This window comes from Phaenicophaeus curvirostris, chromosome 1, assembly GCF_032191515.1.
Source record: "Phaenicophaeus curvirostris isolate KB17595 chromosome 1, BPBGC_Pcur_1.0, whole genome shotgun sequence".
Classification (NCBI taxonomy): Eukaryota; Metazoa; Chordata; class Aves; order Cuculiformes; family Cuculidae; genus Phaenicophaeus; species Phaenicophaeus curvirostris.
The window spans coordinates 35,079,538-35,107,482 of NC_091392.1; the positions used below are offsets into that span (position 1 = coordinate 35,079,538).

The window sequence follows — 27,945 nt, forward strand, 5'->3', positions numbered from 1 at the left end:
GAAATGTAAACACTAACACAACTTCTTTTTCTACAAATTTTTGCATCCCTTTCTTTATGCTGGCACCCCCATGGGATAGGAAGGCACATGCTAGGGCAAGTCCAAAAAATGTATGTATTTCATCAGTCACACAGCTCCTACTAAATAAGTAGCTAGATAGTTGAGTGGGTTTTGCATTTTTCTTTTTTTTTGACACAGAGCACTTACTTAGATCTCTTCTCTAATCAGTTTTTAATTTGGAGAATACCCTTAAGAGTTTTTTGTCCTTGCTATCTCAAATAATTTAATGCCAAATAACTTAAATCAATTATTTTTAAGGATTTCTCTCTTAAAGGTCTTTTTCTTAATAACAAAAGTAGTCTAGTAGTACATTCTCAATGAATAGAGATTATATCAACTACGGAATGAAATATGAAAAGTTATTTATCCCAAATTCACATGAATGGAATTTGAAAATTATACTAAATTTAAAGTCTAAAGTCAAAGCTAACTACGTTCCGTAGCAGAAACATCTCAAAAGTCCTCACAACAGTTTTGTACAGTTTTATTCACCAAAGCAGAAAGTACTCACAAATTTGTCAGTTTTTCTTGACAAACAATAGCGTGCCTTACCTCATTAACATTTATCTTTGATTTTGCAGAAGACTCTAAGAATGCACAGTTATTCCATTGCCTTGCTAGGTTCTGACCTTGTTCCTTTCCCACAACTCTTTCATCTTCCAAGTCACACTTATTGCCAACCAGAATCATAGGCACCTAAAAACAAAAACAGCAATGAATTCATTAACATTCTGGGAAGGCACAATGTAAATGCATGTCTAAAACCCTATCTGAATACATATATGATCTTAGCCTGCAGAATAATCAAGCTCTGGTATAACAGAAACCTAAGTTTACGGTTGTGCGAGACTTTAATCTTCAAAGTGACTGCATTTTGCCTGCTGTTTGGCAAGGCAGTGGGGGAGTGGTTTGAAGATTGGTACACTCTCCATTAAGAAAATTTCACATCTTCTAGAAGACCCAATTAGATTTCATTTTTAGATGTTTAAGCCATCAAGAAGTCTAGTGAAGAATCTGCTACAAGAATCTTACATGTCCGGAAATCCAGTAAAAAGCAGTCTGTACTGGGTAGCATGATTAAGGATGTTAAAGCTGCTTTCATCATCCCTCTGCTTCCAGCATATCTGCACTCCTTTCAAGAGCAGCTTGCTCACACAGTTCTTATTAGTAAGCTGATGCACACAGAGGAAAGAAACATGCTAGCTTATCAAAATTACTAACTACAGAAAACATTGAATTGACTTTTGTGGCAAAAAATGGCAATCAGACAAAGTTGCTTTTTAAATTCTTTTTATTAATTTAATAACATAGCTAAGTTTCTCCCACGGTTAGTGTTGAAAAAAATGTTTACGATATTTTGATCATATAATTCCCCCACACTGAGAAAGCCAGTTAAGCCTAAGCTTTGGCATAGCATAGGTGCTATGTAAATTTTGGTGAGAATTAAAGCAGCAACTTAAAGCCAATTATCTTTCTCTTGATACTCTGGAATGGCTTTCAAGACGGATGGGAGGGTTCTAAAGAGCAATACAAGTCCAAGGAAATACTAGCAAAACAAGCTTATGCAAATCAGCATAAGTATACCATGTAAACTAAGGTTTCAAATATCATCACATCTACCTTAATTTACAAAATTAATTTGATGCTAAACAAGGCTATAAATTGGCAGGGTCTGGAAGGGAACACCACATGTAACTTAAATACCACCTTTCTGAGATGCATTTGTGATAATGGGCAAAAAATCACTTCCAAAAGATATCTGCTGACCACAGGCATGACCGGCAAGTGCTTACGCTTAAGAAAGTGCAAGGTGGTTTGTATTACAAGAGTCACTTCCCTGAAATAGAAGCATTTAACACATCCTGTGTCTAGGGGCAGCAAAAGCATATGTGGATACATGGAGTATGGAAGGGATCAAAGTTTCCACGAGCACAGTTTAAACGAGATGAGCACATTTAAAAACTTTCATTGCTTACATTTAATTTTTTCCCAAGGAAGACCTTCTGGCTGATTGCTACAATCTACAAGGTGTTTCTGTTAAAAACCACATAGTTTACTGCTGTTTCACATTCAAAACACCTTTCTTCCTTTATACTAAGGGACTAAGTATTCACTTCTTAAAACTGCAGTAAGTTTTTTTTAATCATTTATAAACTTAAATGTTTTTGCTTCTCTTTATAGCTTTAATAATGCATATTGGAATTGTGTGGAAATATCATCACTGAACTTACTTGCAAGCACACACAAAATATAAAAGGTACAGAACATGCAAGTTATTTTAAACCTTCATCGATAGTAACTCAGGTAAGAATAGAGTTGCTTTAGAAATGTTTTCTGCAGTACTAGTGAAAAATCTTACATACAGTTTCAAATAGAGTGTTTTAAAGGAAGAGATTCAAAATTATATATCTTAATATACCACACAACAATTTACAATTTCCCTAGTTTGCCTTAAGAGTTGCATCTCAGTACTAGGCATTTACTAGCTGATTTGTCTCCTAATCTAAAGCCTGGAAGCTGTCCAATCACAGTGTACACATTACACCTATAATGAAAACAGTAAATGTAAGTATTAGGCATTTTCAGAGATGCTTACATCATCAGTGTCTTTGACCCGAAGAATCTGTTCTCTTAGATCCTGTAAATCATTAAATGTGGACTGTGCTGTGATGGAATATACTAATGCAAAACCTTGTCCATTTTTCATGTATAGGTCTCTCATTGCTGTAAACTGTTCCTGTAATAAAAAAAAAAATACAGATGTTGTATTCAATTTGCACTTTCCCCATATACGCTGCCGTATGATTCAGGTCACAAATGGATCACAACCAGGATGCATTTGTGCCCTCCTCCCTTTTTAAACTGGACAATATTTTCCTGTTTGACTATAAGTATTCCAGTAAACTAAACTGCTTTTAAATCAATCTGGTTTGGAATATTATCTGAGGTGGATGAACAATATCTAGATAATGCCTAGGGCTATAACCTGGGGGGTGGAAATATTTCAAAACTACTTTAGTTTCTGTGAACAGAGGTAAGTAGAAGGCACAGTGCAATTCGTAGGTCTCAGATGTCATACCCCTCCTGAACACTTCCTTACAAACCAACTTTCCCCCCCCATCTCCTGACCATTCTTTAAAATTCTTCGCAAAGTAAATACACCTCTTTTCAGCCTCCATTTTGTAGTCTGGGCACTTTCCTATGTTAAATTCTACTTCCACTTTCAAGGAGATTTGACTAGAGGATAGAGACAATGAGTAGACTTGTCACCAACGTCTAGAAAATGCAATTAAAATGTTGCCTATGAAAACTTGCTAGCGCACTGTACAGCAGTTTGAAACTGTTCCCTGTTTGAAAACTCTCACCAGTATGACTGTGGAACAGCATCTGCCTTTCCCCCATGGCAGACTCTGCTATCTTGTGACTGGTCACTCACTCACCATGTTCCTCGCTGTATGTCAGATGAAAAGCCCAATGTATTTTGAGAAAACAGCCACTCTATCTTTCTGTAGCTCTGCATGGCCTTACTCTAATACAGAATTTTATTTGAATCATTATTGGATGAGTTTACTATTATAGTTCAGAGAATAGACGCTACAATCCAAGGGTCTTGAGCTTGCACTCACTGGAAACCATGAAGGAAATTACTGCTTACATTAGATTTTGCAACCAGTCAGAGAAAAACCTGACCAATATGCAAAAGGTCAGCACAAACCCTGTGCTTTGAGTTCACATAAGCTGACTAATGCAATAGTATTTTTATCCCTATGTCAGAGGGCATCTCTCATACAAAAGAAAAAGGAAAGAAGAAAGCACATTCTCTACAGCATCTCTACAATCGTATCAAGTAACCATTGGATCTAAATTTTCCTCCAGGCAACATGAAAAAACAGCAGCAAAACCTCTTTTAGAATTCTCAACCTCATGTTTCCCCTATTACGGAACATGAGCTCACAGGAAACTTGCAATTCATTTTCTGCTTCGATACACAAATTTTGTTTAAATACACTTATGTTGAAGAACATCCTTTAATACAATGCATCAACCACAGTTAGACTTCAGAGAACGAGGAAGGAAATGTGTCATCATTTACATCCCTATAGCTTTTGATGGTTTTAAAATCAACTTTCCTGAATTCGGTGTTACTTACCGTTCCTGCAGTATCTAAGATTTCAAGCATACACTGTTGTGCATCTACTTCAACTTGCTGTCAAGAGAGAAAGATGTGGTTAGTTTTTCCTCTTGCAACTCTCCCTTCCAAAGACACCATGAACTGTGTGATTTTGTAAGCAAATTCATAATGCATAAAGCAGCGTAATAGCTTAAGAAGTTTATGTGGATATACACTTTGAAAACAGCAGGACAAAGCCTTTCAAAGAGCCCTGGTGACATTTTCAAAAGCAGTGTCAGCAGCCAAGTACCACTCTGCAAAGTGATTAGGGATTTTTGATTATTAAAAATGATGTTGCTAAATTTGTAATGATTGTTATCAGCAATTAGCACTACTTTCTGCTTGTTTCAGTGATTATTCACAGATTGAAAAAAAAGTACAGGTCAAAGCTAGAAAGTTGGACTGGCGTACTAATGGTCATTTAATAGTAATTTAGATCAACACGAGAAACAGTAGCAAAAACATCAACATGAGAAATAGTAGCAAAAATAACACTAAACAATAAACTAAGTGAACTGGTTTAAGGTGGCGTCCCCAAAACATGCCTTTAGTGACACTAATTAGGAAATTGATCCAGCTTAGAAAAATTTGCCAAAAATAGAAGGTTTAAGGAGCCAAATCAGTTTCTGTTTCTATTTTGAGAGTTCCTCCATCTAGTTTCTACCTAAAAAGAGGCCTTGAGGGCATCTAAGGACATGAAAGTGCCCTCAAGCCATTTCAAGCAGGCTATCCACATTTTTTTTTTCCCTTTCAAGCTATTGGTGCACTTCCCTTGTTTCCATTTGCACACAAAACTGCTAGCTGGCAGATCAGCACTCAGAAAGAACTTCATATCCCCTATTCCTGATCTATGAATTATCACTAGTTTATCTGTGAGCTTTTCTTTTCTAACTAGATCTGACCTTGAAAGGCAAGGAAGAGGAGTATTTCCATTCCTCTTGTACCTCCCATGTCCCCTAGGGATAGACGGATGGAGATTCCTTCAACAGCCCTTTTTCTAGCATGTATTGCTTATGAAGTTAGTCAGCTAATAAAGCAGCATGTAAATTTTATGAGGAAACAGGTGGGGAGTAAATCAAGGCATCAAGTGACTCGGCTGCTGGATGAGGGAAAGGCTGTGGATGTATCTTCCTGGACTTCAGTAAAGCCTTTGACACAGTTTCTCACAGCATTCTGCTTGGGAAACTGTCAGCCTCTGGCCTGGACAGGCACACACTCTCCTGGGTGGAAAACTGGTTGGATGGCCGGGCCCAGAGAGTGGTGGGAAATGGTGTGAAATCCAGCTGGAGGCCAGTGACAAGTGGGGTTCCCCAGGGCTCAGTGCTGGGTCCAGCCCTGTTCAATGTCTTCATCAGTGACCTGGATGAAGGCATCAAGTGCACCCTTAGCAAGTTTGCAGACGACACTAAGCTGGGTGGAAGTGTTGATCTGCTGGAGGGTAGGGAGGCTCTGCAAAGGGATCTGGACAGGCTGGACCGCTGGGCTGAGTCCAATGGCATGAGGGTTAACAAGGCCAAATGCCAGGTCCTGCACTTGGGGCACAACAACCCTGTGCAGTGCTACAGACAAGGAGAAGTCTGTCTAGAAAGCTGCCTGGAGGAGAGGGACCTGGGGGTGTTGGCTGACAGCGACTGAACATGAGCCAGCAGTGTGCCCAGGCGGCCAAGAAGGCGAATGGCATCTTGGCTTGTATCAGAAACGGTGTGACCAGCAGGTCCAGGGAGGTTATTCTCCCTCTGTACTCGGCACTGGTGAGACCGCTCCTCGAATCCTGTGTTCAGTTCTGGGCCCCTCACCACAAGAAGGACATTGAGGCTCTGGAGCGAGTCCAGAGAAGAGCAACAAAGCTGGTGAAGGGGCTGGAGAACAGGTCTTATGAGGAACGGCTGAGAGAGCTGGGGTTGTTTAGCCTGGAGAAGAGGAGGCTGAGGGGAGACCTCATTGTGCTCTACAACTACCTGAAAGGAGGTTGTAGAGAGGAGGGTGCTGGCCTCTTCTCCCAAGTGACAGGGGACAGGACAAGAGGGAATGGCCTCAAGCTCCACCAGGGGAGGTTTAGGCTGGACATTAGGAAAAAATTTTTCACAGAAAGGGTCATTGGGCACTGGCAGAGGCTGCCCAGGGAGGTGGTTGAGTCACCTTCCCTGGAGGTGTTTAAGGCACGGGTGGACGAGGTGCTGAGGGGCATGGTTTAGTGTTTGATAGGAATGGTTGGACTCGATGATCCGGTGGGTCTCTTCCAACCTGGTGATTCTATGATTCAAGACTTCATGCTCCAACTATTTTGTTCCAGACAAACAAACTACCTAAAGCCACATCCTTTCAACTTCAAATATGATAAGTTTAGACTTAGGGTTAATAGCACAGTTGCAAGTGCCAAACTAATACATTCTAAAGTCACCAAAGTCAAGCAGCAATTTAGAATTGTAACTAGTAGTGAGGGGAAGAAAACGACTGCATAAGTGTTGTACAGACTTAAGCGACTTCAACAATCTGGTTGATTTGAACAGAAGAATACACAGAGGCATGCCTAGTCATTTCAGGACCAAACCCAAAAGGAACATAAGATCTTTGCTAAAAAAATTAGCAAAAGACAAAATTTCTTGAGATGGCTTTACTTTTTTCAGGCTCTGTGGAAACAGTCTTTGGAAAAATTCAGCTCAAATCTAGTATGACCTGAAGAAAAGAAATATATAACAAAGGAACCTTTTCACTTCAGCACTGCTTGTGAATATCTTTGGAGTCATTTACTGGGCCTGACACAGCAAAGGTCTGCACCAAACATTGGGATAGGATCCAAAATTCCTGCTCCTCTAATACAGAAAAAGTAGGTGGCTGTATGAATTCTTTTGTTGCTGTTGACTTACTGAAAAGAGTTCTAGCTTTAGCTGGGAGCCCACAAGCTTAAGAAAGACTAGGATTTCTCCAACATCTATATTTGTATAAGGACAAAGAAAACGAGTGTAAAACTACCATTTTATACTCAGGAATTCCAGTTTTGTTCAGAAGAGATTCCGGTATTGATAGGCTACAATGGCTGTTAATGCAGCCTCTTTATTCCAACACAAATGCAGCCCAGTGCTGAAAGAGGAGGTACTGTGGATTTTGCCCATAACCAGATTTTGTACATCTTGCCTCCCTGTATAGATGCTGGTATTTTTGTGGCCATGTGGTGAGCTACATCAGGGCATCAATGCATCTGAAAAGTAATTAATCTTGAAAAAGGAAGTTAATATGCTTCAGCAAAGGGTTAACTCTTTTGGTAGCAGTCCAGATGAAAACTATCTTAGTCTGGAATATTAATCATGGTCTCAGCTGAAACTGAAAAATGAGCAATATGGAGATTCAAGATGATGCAAGCAGACCTTTCCAGCTTGTCATGCTGCAGAGATGAAGAGAAGTTAACAGGCCATCGTAAATATTTGGTCATTTATAATAGGTTTGTGTTAACTTATTAATAAAACAACAACCCATCTAATGGAAACACATCAAGCTATTGGAGAAACTAGGAACACAGTATGTTGCCTCCAGTGTTTCAAAGGTGAGCCTGAATTGTTTTTAGCAGATTTTCCTAGTAGCAAGGCAGCTCAGAACCTCCAACACACAGGTCCAAATCTACCTGCAGATACCAACATACACGCAAAATAAAACATTTTACAAAAAATAAACTGGCAGTTTATTTTATCTAAAAAACCCCAAAATCGAAACAACAAACAAAAAAAAGAAACTCTCACCCCAAAAAATGTTCCCAATTCTGAGAACGACATTACCATTTTTTGCTGACTAGCTAGTAAGGTATTATGCTTAAACATTAAAAAGCCAGTGTTCAATTATTCCTTTCAGACAGCCTTTAAGATCACCTTTGCATTTCAAAGTTAAGCTACTAGGAACACCCTTTTTCAAGCAATGCCTCACATATTTGGCAACGTCTACTGCAGTTTTAATTTTCTGTAACACTACAGAGGTCTTTTACATATACCTTTCTGTAGGAGTCTTCTATCGTAGGATCGTATTTTTCAACAAATATTCCTTGAACAAACTGTACAGTCTGCAACACAAAAGTTCTTGGTAAGATTCTTCTTGTATAGTGACATTTTGTAAACATGGTACACAAATTACTATTCTAGGTGTATACTCAGTTTTGAGGGCAAATTAAGTGATTGACATAACTATAAATTATAAGAAACAACAGGAAGTTAGATGTACATGCCTATTTGACTAAGTACTAAGTAAGTTAGATGAAGCAATGCTACACTTTCCTTTATCCACTCTCACTTAGAGAGTAAGAATTAAAGCATGCATTGATTTAAGATGGTTTGTCTAACTGTTGGAATTGCTATTAGTTGAATAGCATACTGTATGCAGCTGCATGGCTTTTACATTTGTATTTAGAACTACGGTATCTTCTGCCAGCACAGAAATTAGTCAAAAAACGACTGCCAGCATTTACTAGTCTTAACTAGACCAGTAGGATATTCCTATGTACCTAGCACGCAGGACGTTTTTAGCACAAGTCAAGTGGAACTTTGACTCAATGGCCAAGTCAGAGCAGACAGGTTCAAATCCAGAAATGCTGCAGTAAGATAAAGAATTCAGAGGTGAAGGAATAGGATCTTTCACAGTCTAAGATCATTTGTCATTTAAATTTTCATTTAGGAACCACTTTGTAAGAGAACAGTCCTTACCCCATAGAGTGGACCTCTAGACCTTACTTTACAGTACTTAAATGGAAAGATGTAAAGTTCTTAGATGGGCTGAGAATATCACATTCTCTGAACTTTTTCAGTGCTAGTCTACGTGAGACTAAACTTTCCTTTAACTGTTGAACTAAAGTGCACAAGCTCTTTAGTTTACAATCATCTACCTGCTGTAGCTATACACCTGCTTGCAGGGAAAGATATAGAAACACACTAACCACCCTCCAAACATGCAGACGTCTAGCTGTATTTGAATGAAAGAAATCAGTGCTTTAGAGACTGCTATCCAACATTAAGCCAACAGCACCCTGAAAATCTTTCTAGACATAAGAGTTACTATGGCCACATGCAAGTAAAGCCAACCGTTGTGTGAGTTCCATGAAGAAGCTTGACTTTCCAGAGACCTGTGGCTGGGTTACCCAGTGAAAACAGAGCTTCATAATGCTATGGACTTCACTGCGTAAGACAGACAAGGATCTTATCAAGTAACATCAACCAACCCCATACAAAAAATACTGGCATGTGAGAGTGCACCAATGGATGTGGATACATCCAGTAAAGAATGTACCTATTCCAGCCAGGAGCCTTCCGCAGTCATTACTTATATTTATTTCTGCATGCTTACATAAAAGACAAATGGGTTAGTTCAGTATATTAGAGAAAATAAGACATAGGAAGCCTGAGAAAATGTACTTGAACTGCCTCACAGAGTACTTACCAAAGCAGACTTTCCAACACCTCCAGAACCAAGAACCACTAGCTTGTATTCACGCATGATGCAAGAGATAAATCACCCTCAACACCTGAAACACACAATAGATTGTTCACCATTTAGATCAACAGGACAACTATTTTAGCAATACTACAGCCTCTGTAAGATTGCATATATGAGACTGAACAGTTACGTATTTATATCAACTGATAAATGCAGGAGATATACCATTATATCCAGGCATAACCTAAGCAGGATCCCACTTTAATTACTACATATTATGGAAACTATGGATTTTTATTCAAGATAGATTTTAACACTTGAAGAACCATTATATATTTGTGAGTTAACTAACAATTTCATAGTGAAGATAGTACAGACTTAGAAAGTTTTTAAAAATGGAGATTTTTATATTCCATGAATCAGTAACTTAGAGAAAAGGCAAGAGCAGATTAAGACTCTCTGTAATAACAAAGGCTTCTGTATCATGATCTTGCCAAAAGATCACAGGTGTTTCAAAGAAAGAGTGTAAGCATCTGGAAGAACTGCTCGCACCCATGTACACATATCACTTCCTCAGAGGCCTCTGGATGGATGTGTCTCCTTTACTTATAGCAGGAAGGAATAAGACACAGAAATTAATTTACTGCAATTGACAGGCCAATTACTTGAATTACAGCATCCTATCCAGTGAGGTGCATTAATTTCATAACATTTTCCAGAAACCTACAGAATCTCTTCTAGTTGTACAAACAAGTCGGTGGCACCTCTCAGCTACAGTCACAGCCAGCATTAAGGTATTTCATGAATTTCTCAAGATCTTTCAATCACTCACAAGACATCGCTTGCGTTGTGTCTTGCAACAGAGTCACACAGATGCTTAAAAATCTTGCAGTTCTGCAACGACCACATTCACAGTTCTGAATAGGTTTACTGGGTAGACAGCTGCTAATATTTCTAAAAACATCTTCAAGTTTCACAGCTGCTACACCCTCTCCTCACCCATCCCCCAAACTTATTTGCTATCTTATAAGGCTTTGTAATCTCATGTGTTTACACATACACACGTAAATGATTCTGTTCATACAAGCCAACATGTATTAAATGTCTCCAGCCTCCTCTGAAAGCACCAGCATGCTGACAAAAAAAAAACAGGATGGGGAATTTCTTTAGGCACAGCAACTCTCTATTTGTATTGCCATTCACTTGAAATAATGCCCAAAGTTTGTATCAACTGACCCAAAGTTTGATCTATATGCAGAAAGCACAACCACAATCCAGTTCACAAAGCAGGGTTTGATAAAAGAGCTTAATTTTTTTTAATACAGTGGCCATTTTCAAACTACCAACTCTTAATGCAGCTAGAACAAAATGCAGCAAACCATCAGATGCAGTATTTCATCTACCTCATTACTGCTCTTCCATAAAGAAATATTGGATAAACCCTACTACAGTAAAGCTAACGGTTACTACTGATAAGAAACAATTATCCAAGAGGAGATAATATGCATTTTCTTGTTCTGAAACATTTAAATGCTAAACAGAGAATCACAGAAACTCGTGTAAGAAAATTAAACCAACCTCTTCCCAGCAAATAAGCGTGTCTCAAAAAGAGCCACAGGAACACAGACGTCATCTTTCAGAAAAAAAACAGAACAAACCCCTTCAAACAAGTCTGAAAGTTGATTAATGTTTTGTGAGATATCTAAATGCAGTTATAATGACTGCAGTTTCATGAATAACTGGAAGCAACGAGACCATTCCTCTCTAAAATGCCCGATCTGTTGCCTTGTTCCACAGTAGCTGGTGTCTACCTACAGCAGTCCGCCAGATCTGCTTGCTCATCTTTGTTGAAAACTGATCCAGCAAAACCAAAACAAGGCCACCGATTTGAGACATGTCTTTGTGTCATACAGCTCAAGAAAATACGCCTCTCGGTCCTGCTAACGACTGAGCAAACAGGACTGTTATTGCTTCTCTGGGAGGAAGGTCTCAGTTCCACTCCTGTACTGGCTCTAGCACTTATTAGACCGAGTTACCTGTTTTCGACCCTCTTTGCATGTGCAGAAAGATTAAATCCTCCCCAATAGACAAATTACTTAGGGGTTAGGGAAGAGTGGAAGTGCAGGGAATCCAACACAGGTGCTTGTACTAGGAACACAGCAGGAGCAAGATAAGAAAGGCCCCTCTCATCAGCAGTAATCTCACAGCATCTTCGAGAGTGACACCATTAGGTGTTTAGCACAAAATGCTAAGATGATATAAACAGAAATTAGAGCACCACTCCATTAACATCTATCTTTGCCATCACTCATTAATTCCACATTGTCAGAAGACTTGAGAAATCAAGAGGCCTGGTCCTATATTTAGTTTTCTTTTTGCAAGCACATAATGAGCAATCTTTCAACTTACATAAACTGTTCCTTGAACCTTAAGCAAGGTAAGCAAGTAAAACAAACACAAGGAGAAAGATGTAAGGAAATAATTGACCTGGTGTCCAGCAAAGCAGGTCTCTCCACCGTCTTGTTAAGCAATAGACAGTGATTCTCACACCTACTGGAACATCTTGTCATCCCAACTTCAAAAACTATGTTTCCTGCACAGAATTCCTACACAAAATTTTATGCAAAAATGGACCCTCAGAACCATTCACATCACAAGTTTAATCTCTTTGGTACTGCTGTAAATGTTGTTGGGCCCAAACTCCTAAGTTGTCCAGCCTTTCTACAAAGAATAGGAGAAAGGATTGTCTCTAACTGTACTGAAAAGCACCTTTCAAAATCATAACAAGTTAAGCCTATAACTACATTACCTATAATTTCTTTAAAACAAACATTCAGTTATTACTGTATTTTTGGAAAGGTGTCACTAGAATGACACAAACATAGTGGGTGTAAGGGAAGTCCCAGTGCTGTAATCTGGGTGAACGGCAGCAATCTCGCCATCCTGAAAAGCAGTTTAAGCTCAATTTTTCAGACTTCACTCTGAAGTTAACAACTAAATTTGGAGACACCAATAAAGAAGGCTGACAGTAATTTAGAAATAACAGACCTTAAGCAGCAACTACCAAATATAGGTTTTACCTAGTGGACTGAGCAATTTGTGACTTTCTTACTGAATGATCTATAACTCCTTAAAAGAAAACTCCAAATCCTGAAATAAGGAGCCAACATCTTCATTTTAGTGAAAAATTGACAGTTCCTTTGTGGCTCTCCAACAGGGATTCTGGAATTTAACACAAGCCAAGGATTTGGAAGTTCAGTCCTAAATATCCAATCGCTGTACAACAGTCTGGAGATGATCTCACTGCTTTAAGTGGTAGTACATAACTAAAGCAGATACATACTCTATTACAGCTCAGTTGACCAATTTTCTTAATATCTGAAGCACTTAAGTCTTTTTACAATCAATGAAGATGAGGCAAAGCCAGACTGCAGCACTCAAAAGTTTCTCTGAGCCTCCCTCCAAAGTTGGGCAATGAGCAGTAGTTAAGTACTAACTTCCTCTTGCCCCTTGCCAACTGTTTTGTCATTTGTACAATTAGCTCTTCATTCACCGAAAGCACAGGGAATGGCCTCAAGCTCCTCCAGGGGAGGTTTAGGCTGGACATTAGGAAAAAATTCTTCACAGAAAGGGTCATTGGGCACTGGAACAGGCTGCCCAGGGAAGTGGTTGAGTCACCTTCCCTGGAGGTGTTTAAGGCACAGGTGGATGAGGTGCTAAGGGGCATGGTTTAGTGTTTGATAGGAAGGGTTGGACTTGATGATCCGGCAGGTCTCTTCCAACCTGGTTATTCTATGATTCTATATTCACGTATCCCTATACAGCATAGGGGCAGCTTGGCACCTCTGTATAGGTCTGTTATTAGGTAGTCTGGCAATGACATCTTGGAGTGAAACACAAACCAACATATTCTCTATAATGCTTTAAGAAAGCCAACTTGGACATCTCTACCAAAGCAAGCAGCAGAAACACCACGTATCACCTGCTCCCACTTACATCTAATATCCCACTGGCCTAGCAGCAGCCCTTTTGTCACTTCACTCTTACTGTTTTCTAACACAAAACAAAAACTCAGTTCCTCACTAAGAGAGCTTTCCTAAGCAAGCTTTCCTGATTACAAATTTTTGCCTCCTCCTCGGCTAAGAGGACACTAGCCCACTAAGCTAAGAGCTGCTTTATGACACTGCACCTTGCCACACTAGCGTAACAGAAGTCAGCATGCACTTTTCCACTGACCACTATGTGTGTTGGCATCAAGTGTGCCTCAGACTTAGGGCTCTGATCCTGCCTGAATCTGACTTCCCAGTGATTCTAAAGTAGCCTGACCTGACCCTGCTCTAGCTCAAACCAGTTTTTCCATACCACATGTACAGACTGCTTGCATTCTAAACTTTGATCTCTCTCTCCTTTCAGATTGACACATTTGACTCAAACAAATACTGTACTCAGCTTCATTCTGTGCCAACATGATTTCCTTTTGACTCAGTTATGACAAACGAGTGGGGGCAGAGGAGGAAGAAGATAAAGCATAAAAGAGGATGTTTAAGCCATAAAGAACCCCATCTTCCAGTTACCTGATAGCATTTGAAACAACAGAGGCCATTACGCTTCAAGCAAGACATTGAAGTAAAAAATTCAACTGTTGAAAGAGATGTAAACTATAAAACCCAAGATGGAAGCTCAAACTTCTGGTGGATTTCCTATTTTGCATGAGGAGAAAAAAAAAAAAAAAAGCACTAGCTGTTCTGAAACAGATACTGTACATTGTGCATGCAATATCTCTTCATAAAGTCTGTGCCTTGCATTTCATATATTGTCATCCCCTCTAACCTCCAAGTAAAATAAATTACTGGAAGAACTTTGGAAGAATATGCAGCTACGAAACCATTTGTGCAGTCAAGACAGAGCTCAATATAGCACCTCAAGAACAATTTTCAGCAGACTACACTAACCAGTCATTTCAATTAAACCCTTCAGTATAAGCTATCAGAAAACAATTACATTAACTGAAAAGGAGGAAAAAGGATCATCAGATGACAGCCTCAGCCATTCAAGTAAAGAGACAGGTTCACGTGTTTCTTGTCTAAAACCTAGCATTCTAAAATTAGAGCTATATCACAACATGGCCAGTGTTTCTGAAATAGGATAGGGTTAAGCCCAACAACAGCATTTGTCTGTACTCCCAAGATCACCTAGTCTCAAAAATGGAGCACAACAGAAATGAAGAGACTATGATAGGTAAGTGAGTAACAGATAAGCAACCACACAATCACCTCTGATTTAACGGATGGTTGATGAGAAGCATCCACCAGATCACCTAGCAATTAGATACAAATACGTTCAAATATATTCCTATCAAATAAAGCAAGTAACCTGTTTGAATCCTTCATTTAGTGTAGTCTATTTTGATAAAGCAAATTTTGCTTTGAAGGTCAGCTACCTTTAAAGCAACAGACCTGCAAGAAGTGAGAGCAATACCAACTTACACTGCTTTTTAATTTTTCTGCCTTTCCATTTTTAGGCAGGAAAACACTGTCAACTGTGGTCTCTACGTAGGTGTTAAGGAACAAGAAGATAGGAAGCATGCCAGAAAGACCTTTTTTTCCTCATAACTGGAGTGGGTACTGGCTTTGAAGAGCTGAGTCAAGTATTTATACGCACAGATATTTGCCATAACTGTGAACTCTGGATATGTCTAATGAAAGACTTAACTGGAAAGAGAAAGATAAGGCAAACTACTCCTCAAGAAACAGGGTTATCACATAAATTGGTTTCCAACACTGTCTCAAGCATACAATCTCTCAGAAGCACAGACCTCACTTTCAGGTTGCCTCCATTAACAGCGAGTGGCACTTCAGTACTTGAGCCTTGTATACTTCCCAAAATCACAGAATCACAGAATCAGAGAATAACCAGGTTGGAAGAGACCCACCGGATCATCGAGTCCAACCATTCCCATCAAACACTAAACCATGCCCCTCAGCACCTCGTCCACCCATGCCTTAAACACCTCCAGGGAAGGTGACTCAACCACCTCCCTGGGCAGCCTCTGCCAGTGCCCAATGACCCTTTCTGTAAAGAATTTTTTTCCTAACGTCTAGCCTAAACCTCCCCTGGCGGAGCTTGAGGCCATTCCCTCTTGTCCTGTCCCCTGTCACTTGGGAGAAGAGGCCAGCACCCTCCTCTCCACAACCTCCTTTCAGGTAGTTGTAGAGAGCAATGAGGGCTCCCCTCAGCCTCCTCTTCTCCAGGCTAAACAACCCCAGCTCTCTCAGCCGCTCCTCATAAGGCCTGTTCTCCAGCCCTTTCACCAGCTTTGTTGCTCTTCTCTGGACTCGCTCCAGAGCCTCAACATCCTTCTTATGGTGAGGGGCCCAGAACTGAACACAGGATTCGAGGAGCGGTCTCACCAGTGCCGAGTACAGAGGGAGAATAACCTCCCTGGACCTGCTGGTCACACCGTTTCTGATCCAAGCCAAGATGCCATTGGCCTTCTTGGCCACCTGGGCACACTGCTGGCTCATATTCAGTCGGTTGTCAACCAACACACCCAGGTCCCTCTCCTCCAGGCAGCTTTCTAGACAGACTTCTCCTAGTCTGTAGCACTGCACAGGGTTGTTGTGCCCCAAGTGCAGGACCCGGCATTTGGCCTCGTTAAACCTCCTGCCATTGGACTCTGCCCAGCGGTCCAGCCTGTTCAGATCCCTTTGCAGAGCCTCCCGACCCTCCAGCAGATCGACACTTCCACCAAATGTAATCGTTCATACCACATCTGTACAGCCCCCCTCACCAGTCTGTTCATATTACTTTTTCTAATTAATGCATGTATTAATGCATTAGTGTAGTGTATTAAAGTAACTGCTTGATTCTACTTCTTCACGCCAAAGTACTTGATAAACTAGAGCAGGAGCTTTATAGAAAATGGACACATTCTCCAATAAAATTATCTTTGAAGGATGAACAGACCTTTCAATAAACACCATTTGAACACAAGGAAGAAAGGTTAACCAACACTACTTACTGGAAATGAAGTACTTGAAAAGCTTGACATCTTTCAAGGACCATGAAATGTGGAACTTAGCTTTTGCTTCTGCCCTTATGGAATAAACTGGAAAAAAGTGCCTCCCAGACACTTTATTGAACAATTTCTTAAAGCATGTCACCAGGAAAAGGAAAAAAAAGCGATGATGCTAAGAAAGCTGTGGTGAATGAAGAAACTGCACAGTTATGGCCTGTAAAGCTTTCCTAAAAAGTACCACACAATGAAGAATTCAGGGAAGTTCAAATACCACTGGTAATTTGGCTTGATATGACAGTTAGGTAAGTGGGTTGGTTTCCTTTTTGTAAAATTTAGTTCTCTTTTAGGTCCTTCAGCTTCAAACTTTGGTTTCTGATTCAACTTTGTTACCTGTCTAAGGAATGGGAAAGTTAATAATCCAATCTTTCCAAGTGATATTAAACCAAATGAAGGCATAACTGAAGTTCTGCCCCAGGCCAAAGACAATAACTAAATACAGTAGGTATTTCTGAGATTTGCTTATGTGAACTAGTTGTTCAGGTACGGAATTAAACAAACAGTCCCTCCCAGAAGCTACTAATTTTCAGAAGGGATAATGATTATTCAGCACTTTACAGACACTGTGATTCTTGTTCAGACCCTGACATTCTGATTGTATTGTGAAACTGCAGTGTAGTCACTAAAATTTTCATAATGCTTCTGCCTCAGCACATTTACCTCTCTGGAAGATGCTTTGTTAGAACCACTCTGGGAATAGTACTCTTAAAACAATCTCAATTGTTTGCATGAGAAAAAAGTTTCAAACATTAGAATGACAGATAAAGCAAATTAACCAACTGGTTTACCTGCTTTTGACTAGCCGTAGAAGGGAGAAGACACAAGCCTGGAGATGGAACAAGACAACAACAGCTGGATATTTGGAAAAATAGCTATAGTTCTATCACAGGACCAACCAAGACCCAAGGATCAAGTGTTGCCAGATAAGACATATCCCAGTTCTGGTACAGGCGCAGTCTCAGCCAAATCTAAACCTTTCTAATTGTCTGTACCATCCAGACTCCAGTAAGTTTTGTCTCTTGGTTTAAAACCTCTTCTTCAAGAAGGCAACTAATCGCAGAGGATGTGCACTGTTCTTAATATTCCCTGAATAGTTATACCTAAGGGGAAGTCTTAAATTCTAATCCTTCAACTCCAAGGAGTTGTTCGTTCATTTGGTTTTTTTCCTCCAGAATACTTCCAGTGTCTAAGCAGCATCTTGACAACATAATCCAAAGTGGAAACCTCTTCACGTTCACAAACTTTTAGATGCTTTAAGAGTTGAAGCAACTCAGATAATCCTTACTCAACAGGGTAAGTGTATCTCTTATAACACAGAAACCAAAACACTCCAGAGCTGACTGTCACATTTAATTTATAGAAAACATTATTCAGAAATGAATTCTGAAGACAAGTTACACTGAAAAGCTCATTGGATCTAACACTTCTATGCTTAATATTCTTTAAGTAGAGCTAATTCACTACCAAGGCAGACTGTGGGAGCAAACCAACTGTTTGGTTAAAGTCAGAAGCAATTTTTACTTCTAGTTTTTATCTGGTTTTGATAGGGGCTTGTTTTGACAAAAGTATTTTGTCAGTTGGACAGCTAGTCCTTCTGGGCATTAATACAATCATTTTTCTTGGACAAAAATATTACTTCAATCATGTTCAAATATTTCAACTCATGCCAGAGAATCTTCAGAGGATTTTCAAGAAGTTGTCTGGGTGATTGTTTATCCAGTGACAGTAAATCATACTACCCACCTAAGAAAAAGGCAGAGACCTGTGGACAAGTTACTGCAGCACAAACAGGGCACCAAGGTTTAAGTTGCTCCGTGAACTGCCCATAGGGACACTTAGACATAGAGGTAATTTAACCAAGTTTGCCTCCTTCCACTGAAGGGAGCCACCTTAACTAGGATAATTTTCTGCAGAACAGCTAACGTGAGCTTACCTTGAGAGACGAGTTTTGTTGTTTATAATTAATATAGCTGAAAAAGCATAAATCTGAACACAAACCTAATGCACCTAAGGATGTAAATCAGCCTGCTTGAAGCTGTATCTCAAGATGAAAGCCTCCTAATGTGCAAGACAAACATATACAACTTGCAGTAGTTTCATACAAAGTGTAAAAAGTAATTTCAAAGCAAGTGACACAATAAATGTTCTTGAAGTACTGAAAAATATGCTGCACTTCAATACTTGCTGTGCTCAAGATTCAACTTAGTGCAAAAATTCAATTTCTCAATTCAAATTTGCAGTCCCCTAAGCTGCAGAGGCTATTTAAGCCTCAACTGGAGTTTGTAACATTTACCAGATTTATTCTTATTTTTGATGACTGTTTGCCATGGTTTTACATTTTCTCCCTATTTCTGTAAAATAGTTGCCATCCCCCATGCAGTTGTTTGCGCATGGTTCTACCAGTCAGATCTTCATCTAAAATGATTCCTGAGAAGCTGAACTGCAAATGTTTGCTTCCAAGGAAAAATCCAGGCAGACAACAAACAAAAAGAACACTCAAGATTTTTTAAAATACTGCAAGTATATTAAATGCAGAGAATGCATCATTACCACATTATTATATCTTGCCAAGCATAAGCTAAGTATTTAACCATGCAGCAAGCTTCATGTACTGAGATACTAATTTACTACTGTGAATCTGGCTCTGCTATCATTGTAGAGAAGGATCAGTATTTAGCTCTAAAATTTTACCAATTAGTGGATTGCCACATCATGGTGTGCCCAATGTGCTTCAGCTGATATGCAGCCTTCTGATTAAAAGCAAATATAAGCATGATTTCTCTCCATAGGTTACAGTAATTTTTATCTTTCAAGCTACAAAACCAGATAAAAACAGGAGGACTACGAGTCATACAAGGGAATTTTCAGAGTCAAGATACTTCTCTTGTAAAAATGCACTCCTGCATTGAAAGTAACTTCAAGAATAAAACTTGCCACTTGGCTTAAGATATTTTCTTTTGGAAAAAGGCAGCTTAGCTTCTGCTGCAGAAACAAGACCTAGTCTCCAATTCCATGCATTATCTACGTGACATCTGGCAATCCTACCTTTACTCTGATTGTGACACTGGCTGCTGAACCAGTAAAGCGTTGTATTGGGTTTCCTTGTACAACCATAAGGCACTGCTCCGTTCAACTGCAATTCCAACGCCACCTGAAATTCTGTCCCTTCTGCTGTCTACAACCCACACATCAAACATCCCTGGCAAAGTCAGACCTTGCACACCAAGGTACCATCACTTGCACTGTCTTCATTAGTAAAAGACTGGTTTCAATTCAGGTTTGTTTAGATTATTAACACATCGTCAAGGCACAGATGTGGACATTTCTTTCATTATATGATCTTTTGTTACCAGTCATTTAAGACTGGCTAGTACAGGCCCTTTACATACAAAATATCCTTCCGCAGTACAATTTATAGTTATTCTATTACAAACCAGGCTGGTAGCCTGAGAGCAGTCTTACAAACTCCCATACATTATTTTAATTAAGATTAGAAGTTTTATCTGTCAAAAGGACACTGATTCTATGCAAATCGAGAATACTAGCTACTAGCATTCATGAATAAAATTAGTTCTTCTGTGATAAATGAACTGCAGCAGCCAACTCTCTAGTAATTGCAACTCATGTCTGTTTTGACCTCTCAATCAATATTTCCCTAACAGAAACACAGTATTTGAACATGAGCAGATTTCACTCACAGTCACCCAAATTATACATAATTTCACAAACAGTTCTTTTGTTAAAGACCAAGACATCTGTCCCAAGGTTAAGTTGAAAAACACGTACAACAACACACAGCAATAACTAACATCACCTACCACATGATTTTGCTCCCTCTGCAATAACGGAGGTGCAACCTTAACTGCTTTTTTTCAGTTAACTTTATTAGCTGAATCCACTGATGAAGGTGGGTTTGTACAAGGTCTGAAATGCTCAAACAAAGTGGCTGAAACATGGACAGAATACCCTGCTCCATTTCTGGCAGCAAGGCAGAAGCATCTCAAACCTGGGGATGACAAATCCTCAGGGGAAGTCCAACTCACAAACACACCTTAAGTAGAAAATGACAGCTGCAGAAGCTGACCTCCACATCCCTGCCCGTATGTAGATGCACATACAACTCCATTGTTTCCGAGGCAACTGTTGTTGTTAGCTTCAGATGAGGGTGTTTAAAAGAAAAAAAAAAAAATCACTACATGAAAAGCTGGCTCATCTTAACATGCCAAGCTGTAGTTCTGCATCTGCTTTGTGAGCAGTTGATGCACTTTTGAGAGACCCCCAAAACTGTCATTTACTGGGTCAGTAATGTCTAGAAGCGGGAATAAATCTCAGTTATGAGCAGGAACCCAAAGGTAAGCAATTCATGCTTGCAAGCCTGAGCTCATAGACACAATGACACCTACACACAAAGCTGAATAAATTTAACCAAACTAATCTGAATCAAACTTAGCCCCACACCACTTTATTACACGGATCAGATCTTTAGTAGAGTTACCAAATGAATGAGAGTTCAACCTGTTTAATCAAGTGTCAGGAAGAATTTATTTGAATCTTCTTACCATCACTCTAGTTCCTGTTTAGCCCCTAGTTTTTTGTTCCTATACATCTTCAAAGCTTGCCATTTTCTGGAGAAACCTGTCTTAAGACTCGCTTTGCTGTTAAGTCAAATCAAATGCATACTTTGACAATGGATGATGACGTCCAAAGCACACTGTAATTTAAAATAGGCTCCAGAAGTTTGGATGGGAAGACCCTTCTAAATACAAATCAGCATGCCAAGTCCTCTAAGAATCACAAGACTCTAACAACCTCCACAGCATATGAAAAAGTCTTAGTACTACATCCTACATCTTTCATTGAGGAATAGTTACATGCATCTCAAAACAAGTTATATTTTGGGCACAGCTCGAGTGGAAATGGAATAATGACTTTTCAGTCCAACCTGACTGTTCCAGAAAGTTTATCCTTCATGAAACCAGTCTTGTATTTCCACATTGCCTGGGGCACTCCCAGTTTACCGAGTCTTCTGTTTAGATTCTGGGGTCTACAACTTCAACTTTCTGTGGGTAAAGCTATGAACGGTTCCTCGTTTTCGCTTCTGTCAGAGCAGACTGAGCATCCAGCTTGGAAAAGAAGCTTCAGCTTTCCTCTGCGAAACCTAAGAGCACCAAATCTCATTTAAAAAGTAGTTCACAATAAGATTAAGTAATGGAAAAATTACATTACCCAAAAATACAAGTATTTAAATTGATACATTTGCCTTTGAAAAAAAGTATTTGCAAAATACATCTTAATACCTTGCCTCTGGCCAGAAGCAGAATGTACTTTCGGTTAGCAAGGCTACACACTGTTCAAAATATTGGTTACTGTAGTCCAAACTAACATGCACTTAATGCTGCTTCTTAATTGGTTTCCTGGATAGACAGGACCCAGATCTCTAGCAGAAAAGGAAGAGGTAGCATCAGGACTTCTTTGTTCGTCAAGAATAAACCCATATAACCTACTTTATCTTTTCATTCCAGGGTTCATATGGAATATTCCTATTTTCTCACTGTAATTCCTACAGCACTTCTCTGCTGTGCTTACTCTTAAGACAGTTTGATAGAAAGCAACACACAGATCAAAACGATGCCAAACACCAGCACATACAATGGCCCAAAGCCTAATTGTAAAGACTTGTTTTGAGATACTCTGTTTTTGCAGGACTACAACTATCACACTCAAGCTTCCTCTGCGGGATCTCTGGCTGAACCTGTTTAGTGTTGGGAGTTTCTGAAATAAAAGGTTTAGGCAGATCAGAAAAAAAAAAACCAACAAAGGAACATAAAAAAAATGCAATGGGCTTGCTCAAAGAAAGAAAGGAGAAAAGGTTACAATAAATTATTAGAACGTACAGGGAACAGAAACAGGTATCATTCAGAAATGCTTGTTTTTCTCTACCATTCAGATGTAAAAAGCTAGTACAAAATTGTACACCAAAAGTAAGAACACTTGAGCCTCCAGTTAAAAAAGTTATGAATGACAGTTTATTATAGCATCACAGTGTTCTCTCTACCGCTCTCCAAACTTACTCAATGCCCAGAATGATCTATATCAAGTAACAGGGTCTCTCTTCCTTGGTGAAATCCCACGTAACCTGCTACTTATGTCAAAAAAGGTATGTCAGAAAAATGGACGAGTGATTCTCCAGCATGACAGTCAGCTATTCTTGCCTCTTCCAGTGCTCCTTCTTGATGCAACGCGACTATTACACAGGCTTTTATGTTGCATCAAGTGCTAAGATGGTAATTTGACATCAATTTCTAGAAGCATGACATATTCCAAAATAACTAATGCCAGCAGAAGCTAAGATTTTGAACACAGCATTTTGCAGCACACTAAGAACACGCATCTCAAATTGTATGCTTGTATTCAGTGAATACTGTTGATATGAAATTATCTTGTAAATTCATCTATGGAGCGGTATAATAGGTATAAGAACTCTGACAGTGAACTCACATTTGCCAAGAGCTCATTTCCAATGCTGCTCATCATAAAATCCATTCCTGTACACCTGCACCAATACTAACAATAGGCAGTAAGTAACAAAAGGACCATTCCCTGAAAGGCAACAAGACCATCACACTCACATTGAAACAAGTCAGAAGGTTCACAGAAAGACAGTACAATGTATCCTTCCGCTTCTAAAGTTATATAGTTAGTATGCATAAGAGTCAAGATTTTGCTTGCAGTATTCACCTATATAATCTCCCAACTCCAAGAAAATCCTTCAGCAGTGCTGTATGCAAAAAGCAATCACGGGAAGCCAGGCAGGCCATTCTTATAGGTCATATTGCATATAAAGCTTTCAGAATGTTTTAAATAGCTTCACAACGAAAATCAGTGGAGGGTTACTGACTGCATCTTAACGTTGTGTAACAATTTGCCTTAACTGTGTCACATTTGCAAGATTAATAAAAGAAGTTCCTGCTCTGTACACTCCTGGACCAACCCCACATTTAACTAACCACATAACACCTGGACACGGCCACACACAGGTCAGCCTCAGCTGTAAATATCACATAAACAAATAATCTAATCCTAAACACAGCACTGGAAAGAATAAGATTCTTAGATAACTTCCACTTAATAAATTACTTCCATTCTACATTTCAGTTTACCTTTCTCCACATTCAAAAAAACCCCCACAATGCAATCTTCCAGTAGTCTTCTAATGAGTCACTTTTGAGGCCAGATGTTACAAAAGTTTTATTAATTGCCAGCAAGGATTGTACTACTGCACACTCAACTATCACTGGTGCCTGGGTTCCGATGCAGTCCAAGTGCTGTTCAGCATAGTAGCTTCATCTTAAATAAAAAATACCGACCACGCATGAAACCTTAACAAAAAACACACAAGCAGCTGATCTAGCCTCGCAACTCCTGAAAACGCTTTGATTTCAGCAGTGCTGAAGTGCCACACCTAGCAACGTACAGGTCCTCCTTTTGTCTCCCATAACTCCCCTCTTAACCTCCACACAGGTAACTTGCATATTTCCACAGTTCATCTTTAATGCAGACGTGATGGTACTCTTTTTGCTTCCTCCCGATATATAAAAAATGCTTTTAAGGAATTTCTCTTCGTTCTAGAGATTAAAAAAAAAAAAAAAAAATATGAAGGCATCACTGGTTAGGTTGTAGAAACAGAGACTATGAGTGGAAAAAAACATAACAAGATTTCCAAAGCTAAGACAACTAATACAAAGAAACAAAACCAATCAGTTGCAGGGACTGTGTTCGAAATTATTTTAGATTAACTGAAGAGGGGGCTAGCCTTTACTTACTGAAATCAAGACTTAACTGTTATAATTAAAACAGGTAACAGTAATATGCACATCAAATTTTAATACAAAAAGCATTCTCCTCATGTGTTCTATGAAAAAAAATAAAAGAACTGTAACTACAGATCCTTGCTTTAAGTTTGTCTTTGGTTATGAAAATAAACTGTTCTCCTGTTCTAGTTCTTCGATATTATCCAGAAATTTAATGATAGAAAGTTTCTCACAGCTCTACAATTAGAACTATATTGAAAACTACTTGATGAATGAGTAACAGCAGCAGACAATATCCTTTTGCAGAAGATCTGGTCAAGTCATTTAGATTTAGGACACCTTCCTGTGTTGCAACAGCTGCAGGAATGATATAAAATGACCTAAGAAACTAGGGGTTCCCTGAAGAGAATCTCAGGCTGGAGAGAAACACAAGATGCTGCTTCTCTGCCTCAGGATGCAAACACCAGTCTTGTTAGAAGAGCTAGGCTGTCCCACTCCTGCACTACAGTCTGGCCTTCCTCCCTTGGCCAAGAATGAACTAACCATGTGTACTGTAATTGGCAGTCTCTTTTCAGAGTTGCATAGTAGGGCTTTACTTCAAATAAGATCAAGTCTTCAGGTTAATAACTAGAAAGCCGAATGCAACAACATACAAGATATTGTCAAATGCCTCTTCTTCCTAGTTCAACCCTATGATGCTCCTTTAACTCTTATGTTCCTGTAGGGTCTCATAGTAACCTTCACTTTACTGCTGCTGTAGTAAAAATTACTATTAAAACACTGCTCTTGGAAAAAGAATATTCTGAAGAGCTAAAGGGCCCCCAAATCATTTGGTATTTCAAAAGCTGTCTAACAGGCAGATTTCCAACCTGGCACTTACTGTCTTCCTCCCCTTCCTTACTGCTAGAGGAGACAAATGTCAGGAGCTCACAATGGCATACAAAAACAGGCATACACCCCCAATAATACAAAACTCCTTTTTTGCTTTTAGTTGTCCAGTGTTTCTTTAGGCATTCTAAAGCTCAAGAGGTAAGAGCTTAAAGCCAGAACCTACTGCCCCTTTTCAAGGTAGCCTCATACAACTGCTCCATGAAGAGACAGTTTGTGCCAGCAGACAAGGTATTGACTTTCTCCAAACAGTGCTTGCCTACTACAAGCAAACTGCCATAGCTTCATCAGAACATTGCTTCTACCACACCTGTACCACTCTGTTTTCTCATGGTTGACAGGTCCTAAAGAGAAAGTGATACATTAAATAGTTCATGTGTGATACAAAGCTCTACTGCAGCCAACTGCTGAACAACTTTGAACACACAATCAACTTGAAAACAGATTTTCTATTAATGGCATAATGGCATTCAGGTAACAAAAAGAACTTCCTCCCCGCCACCCCCCTCCAATTTTATGCAAGAAGAATAGAAACAGACCATCTTGACCATGTCAGAGCAAGAAAACAAAGTTTGCCTTCAAATATGAAGATGAAGTTACTGTAGATACTCCTTCAATTTTTCCAAACAAGGAGGCTGTCTGAAATATTCCTCTATCTGACCTAGATGCAACAGAACACAGCGGAAGCCTGCCCCCAACTCAGCAGGGATTCCACACACTTACACTACACAGTGCATTTCAGTATGCTTTTGTAGTTGTTCTGAGGCAAAAGATGATGCTTGCAGTGCTTGCAATCACAAGATAAACATGAACTTCTGCCGCACACAGTAGTGATGTGTTTACTAAAAGAGCAATTCTAATTAAAACCCGCAGCAACTTGAGCTTATCCTAAAGAACACTCTCAAACATCAGTTAGGTATCTGAAACTCATCTAAGTGCTACTGAGATGGGCCAATTCATACAGGACCGGTCTACCTCTTACCACACAGCCAAGGACAACAGAGTGCCTGTTTTATCTAAAAGATATTCTTAACCTTAAGAGCACCTCTTTGTACCTAACTCTGAGCAGCTAGCAGAGCTCTGTGGATGACAGGATTGGCACTATAGCTGTAAGTACCAAGTACTTCTGTGACTCTTGCACTTCCCACATCCCACATGATAGGTGGACAACTGTTTATTTTCATTCCCTGTCACATTTACTGTTAGATCACAAGCTACAGTGTAATCTTCATCACACTTCCTTCCTCACCCATGTAAGTAATTTTCTTCTCCTTTTGTATGCCCTCACCTAGATTCCCATCTGTTTGCCTCTGCTCCAGAAAGACTCTCAATTAAGAAGGCAGTCGCATTTTCAGTCTGCAAAACTGGCACAGCACAAAGAACTGTCATGGCTCACTTCAAATTTATTTTTGACTAACTGTCCTGCAGCAGAGCTTTGTACAAAATAGCACAAGTTAAATTCCACTCAGAAAAATTATCTGGAGCATGTATGTAGTACTAAGAGACACAGTTGCAGACAGTAAAAAGACTACTTGGGGGTTTTTACCCCACATACAAGTTCTGTTTTAACAGTCATGGTCTTTCAACTCTGTTTTGCAGATTACTTCACCAGGCAGACAGGTGCTCCAAGTATGATCAGCTTTGCTGAAAAAAATATACACAACATTTACACTGTACAGTGCAAATCAAAGCCCAGTTAATTAGCTACAGATAATCTTAAAGCTTTACACTACACTTGCAAGTTGAACTTGAAGTAGTTAATACCACTACAAGAAGCATCCCTGAAAACATGCAGGTACCAAGGAATACAACACTGCGTCTAAATATTTAAAAAGTTTATTTGCAAAGCCTTTGATATGAACAGCTATGGCAACCTCCACTATTCACCCAGCTTGTTCTTAGCCAGTATGAAGTTTACAAGATAGCCTTTAAGCAAGAGTCAAAAGAGACACGATGAATAAAGGAAGTTAAACACTTGGCTGCAGCAAGTTGTTTGGGTTTCTTTTTGCAAAACCTTGGAATTTTAACACAGAGGCAAGTAATCCAAAAGAAGACAGTCTGATTCATTTTGCAAGTTTTCCAGAGAGGACAAAAGAATCTCTTTCCAAAGGGAAATACATTTGGTTTTGAATACTTACTATATAAGAAAATGTGATTGCTTCTTTGCCTTTTAATCATAATTTATGAAAAAAAGCGCATCTCATGACTTGTTTTTTGTAAAAGTAATTTCAATGTATACTTTACTGTGAAAGAGTACCAAAAAATCTTTGTTATACACCGTCCACACATTTGATATAGGGGTAAGATGCAGCTGTTACATTCAAGACAAAACAAATTACACTAATCAAAACATCTAAATGCAAGCACACACACTCAACCCGGGCAATTTTCAAGATGGGCATCTCTGAAACACCCTCCCCTCCTGGAACCGTGCTACTTGACTATCACACCTCACAACAGTACAGAAAAATACTTTTTTATTTGTTTTACCAGAAACAGAACACCTCATTCCTTTACGGCAGAAATGG

General features: G+C 39.4%; 1 protein-coding gene across 1 annotated transcript in view; it reads right to left on the bottom strand.

Moving 5' to 3' along the window:
* Positions 1-27,945, bottom strand: part of RAP1B (RAP1B, member of RAS oncogene family) — a 36,621-nt gene that overhangs the window by 7,247 nt on the left and 1,429 nt on the right. The window contains exons 2-6 of the mRNA XM_069852510.1: positions 9,647-9,731; positions 8,211-8,279; positions 4,211-4,267; positions 2,657-2,797; positions 613-756 (exon numbers count right to left, since the gene is read on the bottom strand). Of these exons, the coding sequence (XP_069708611.1) occupies positions 613-756; positions 2,657-2,797; positions 4,211-4,267; positions 8,211-8,279; positions 9,647-9,703 (468 nt within the window). The 5' untranslated portion in view covers positions 9,704-9,731. The remainder of the gene's footprint in view (positions 1-612; positions 757-2,656; positions 2,798-4,210; positions 4,268-8,210; positions 8,280-9,646; positions 9,732-27,945) is intronic.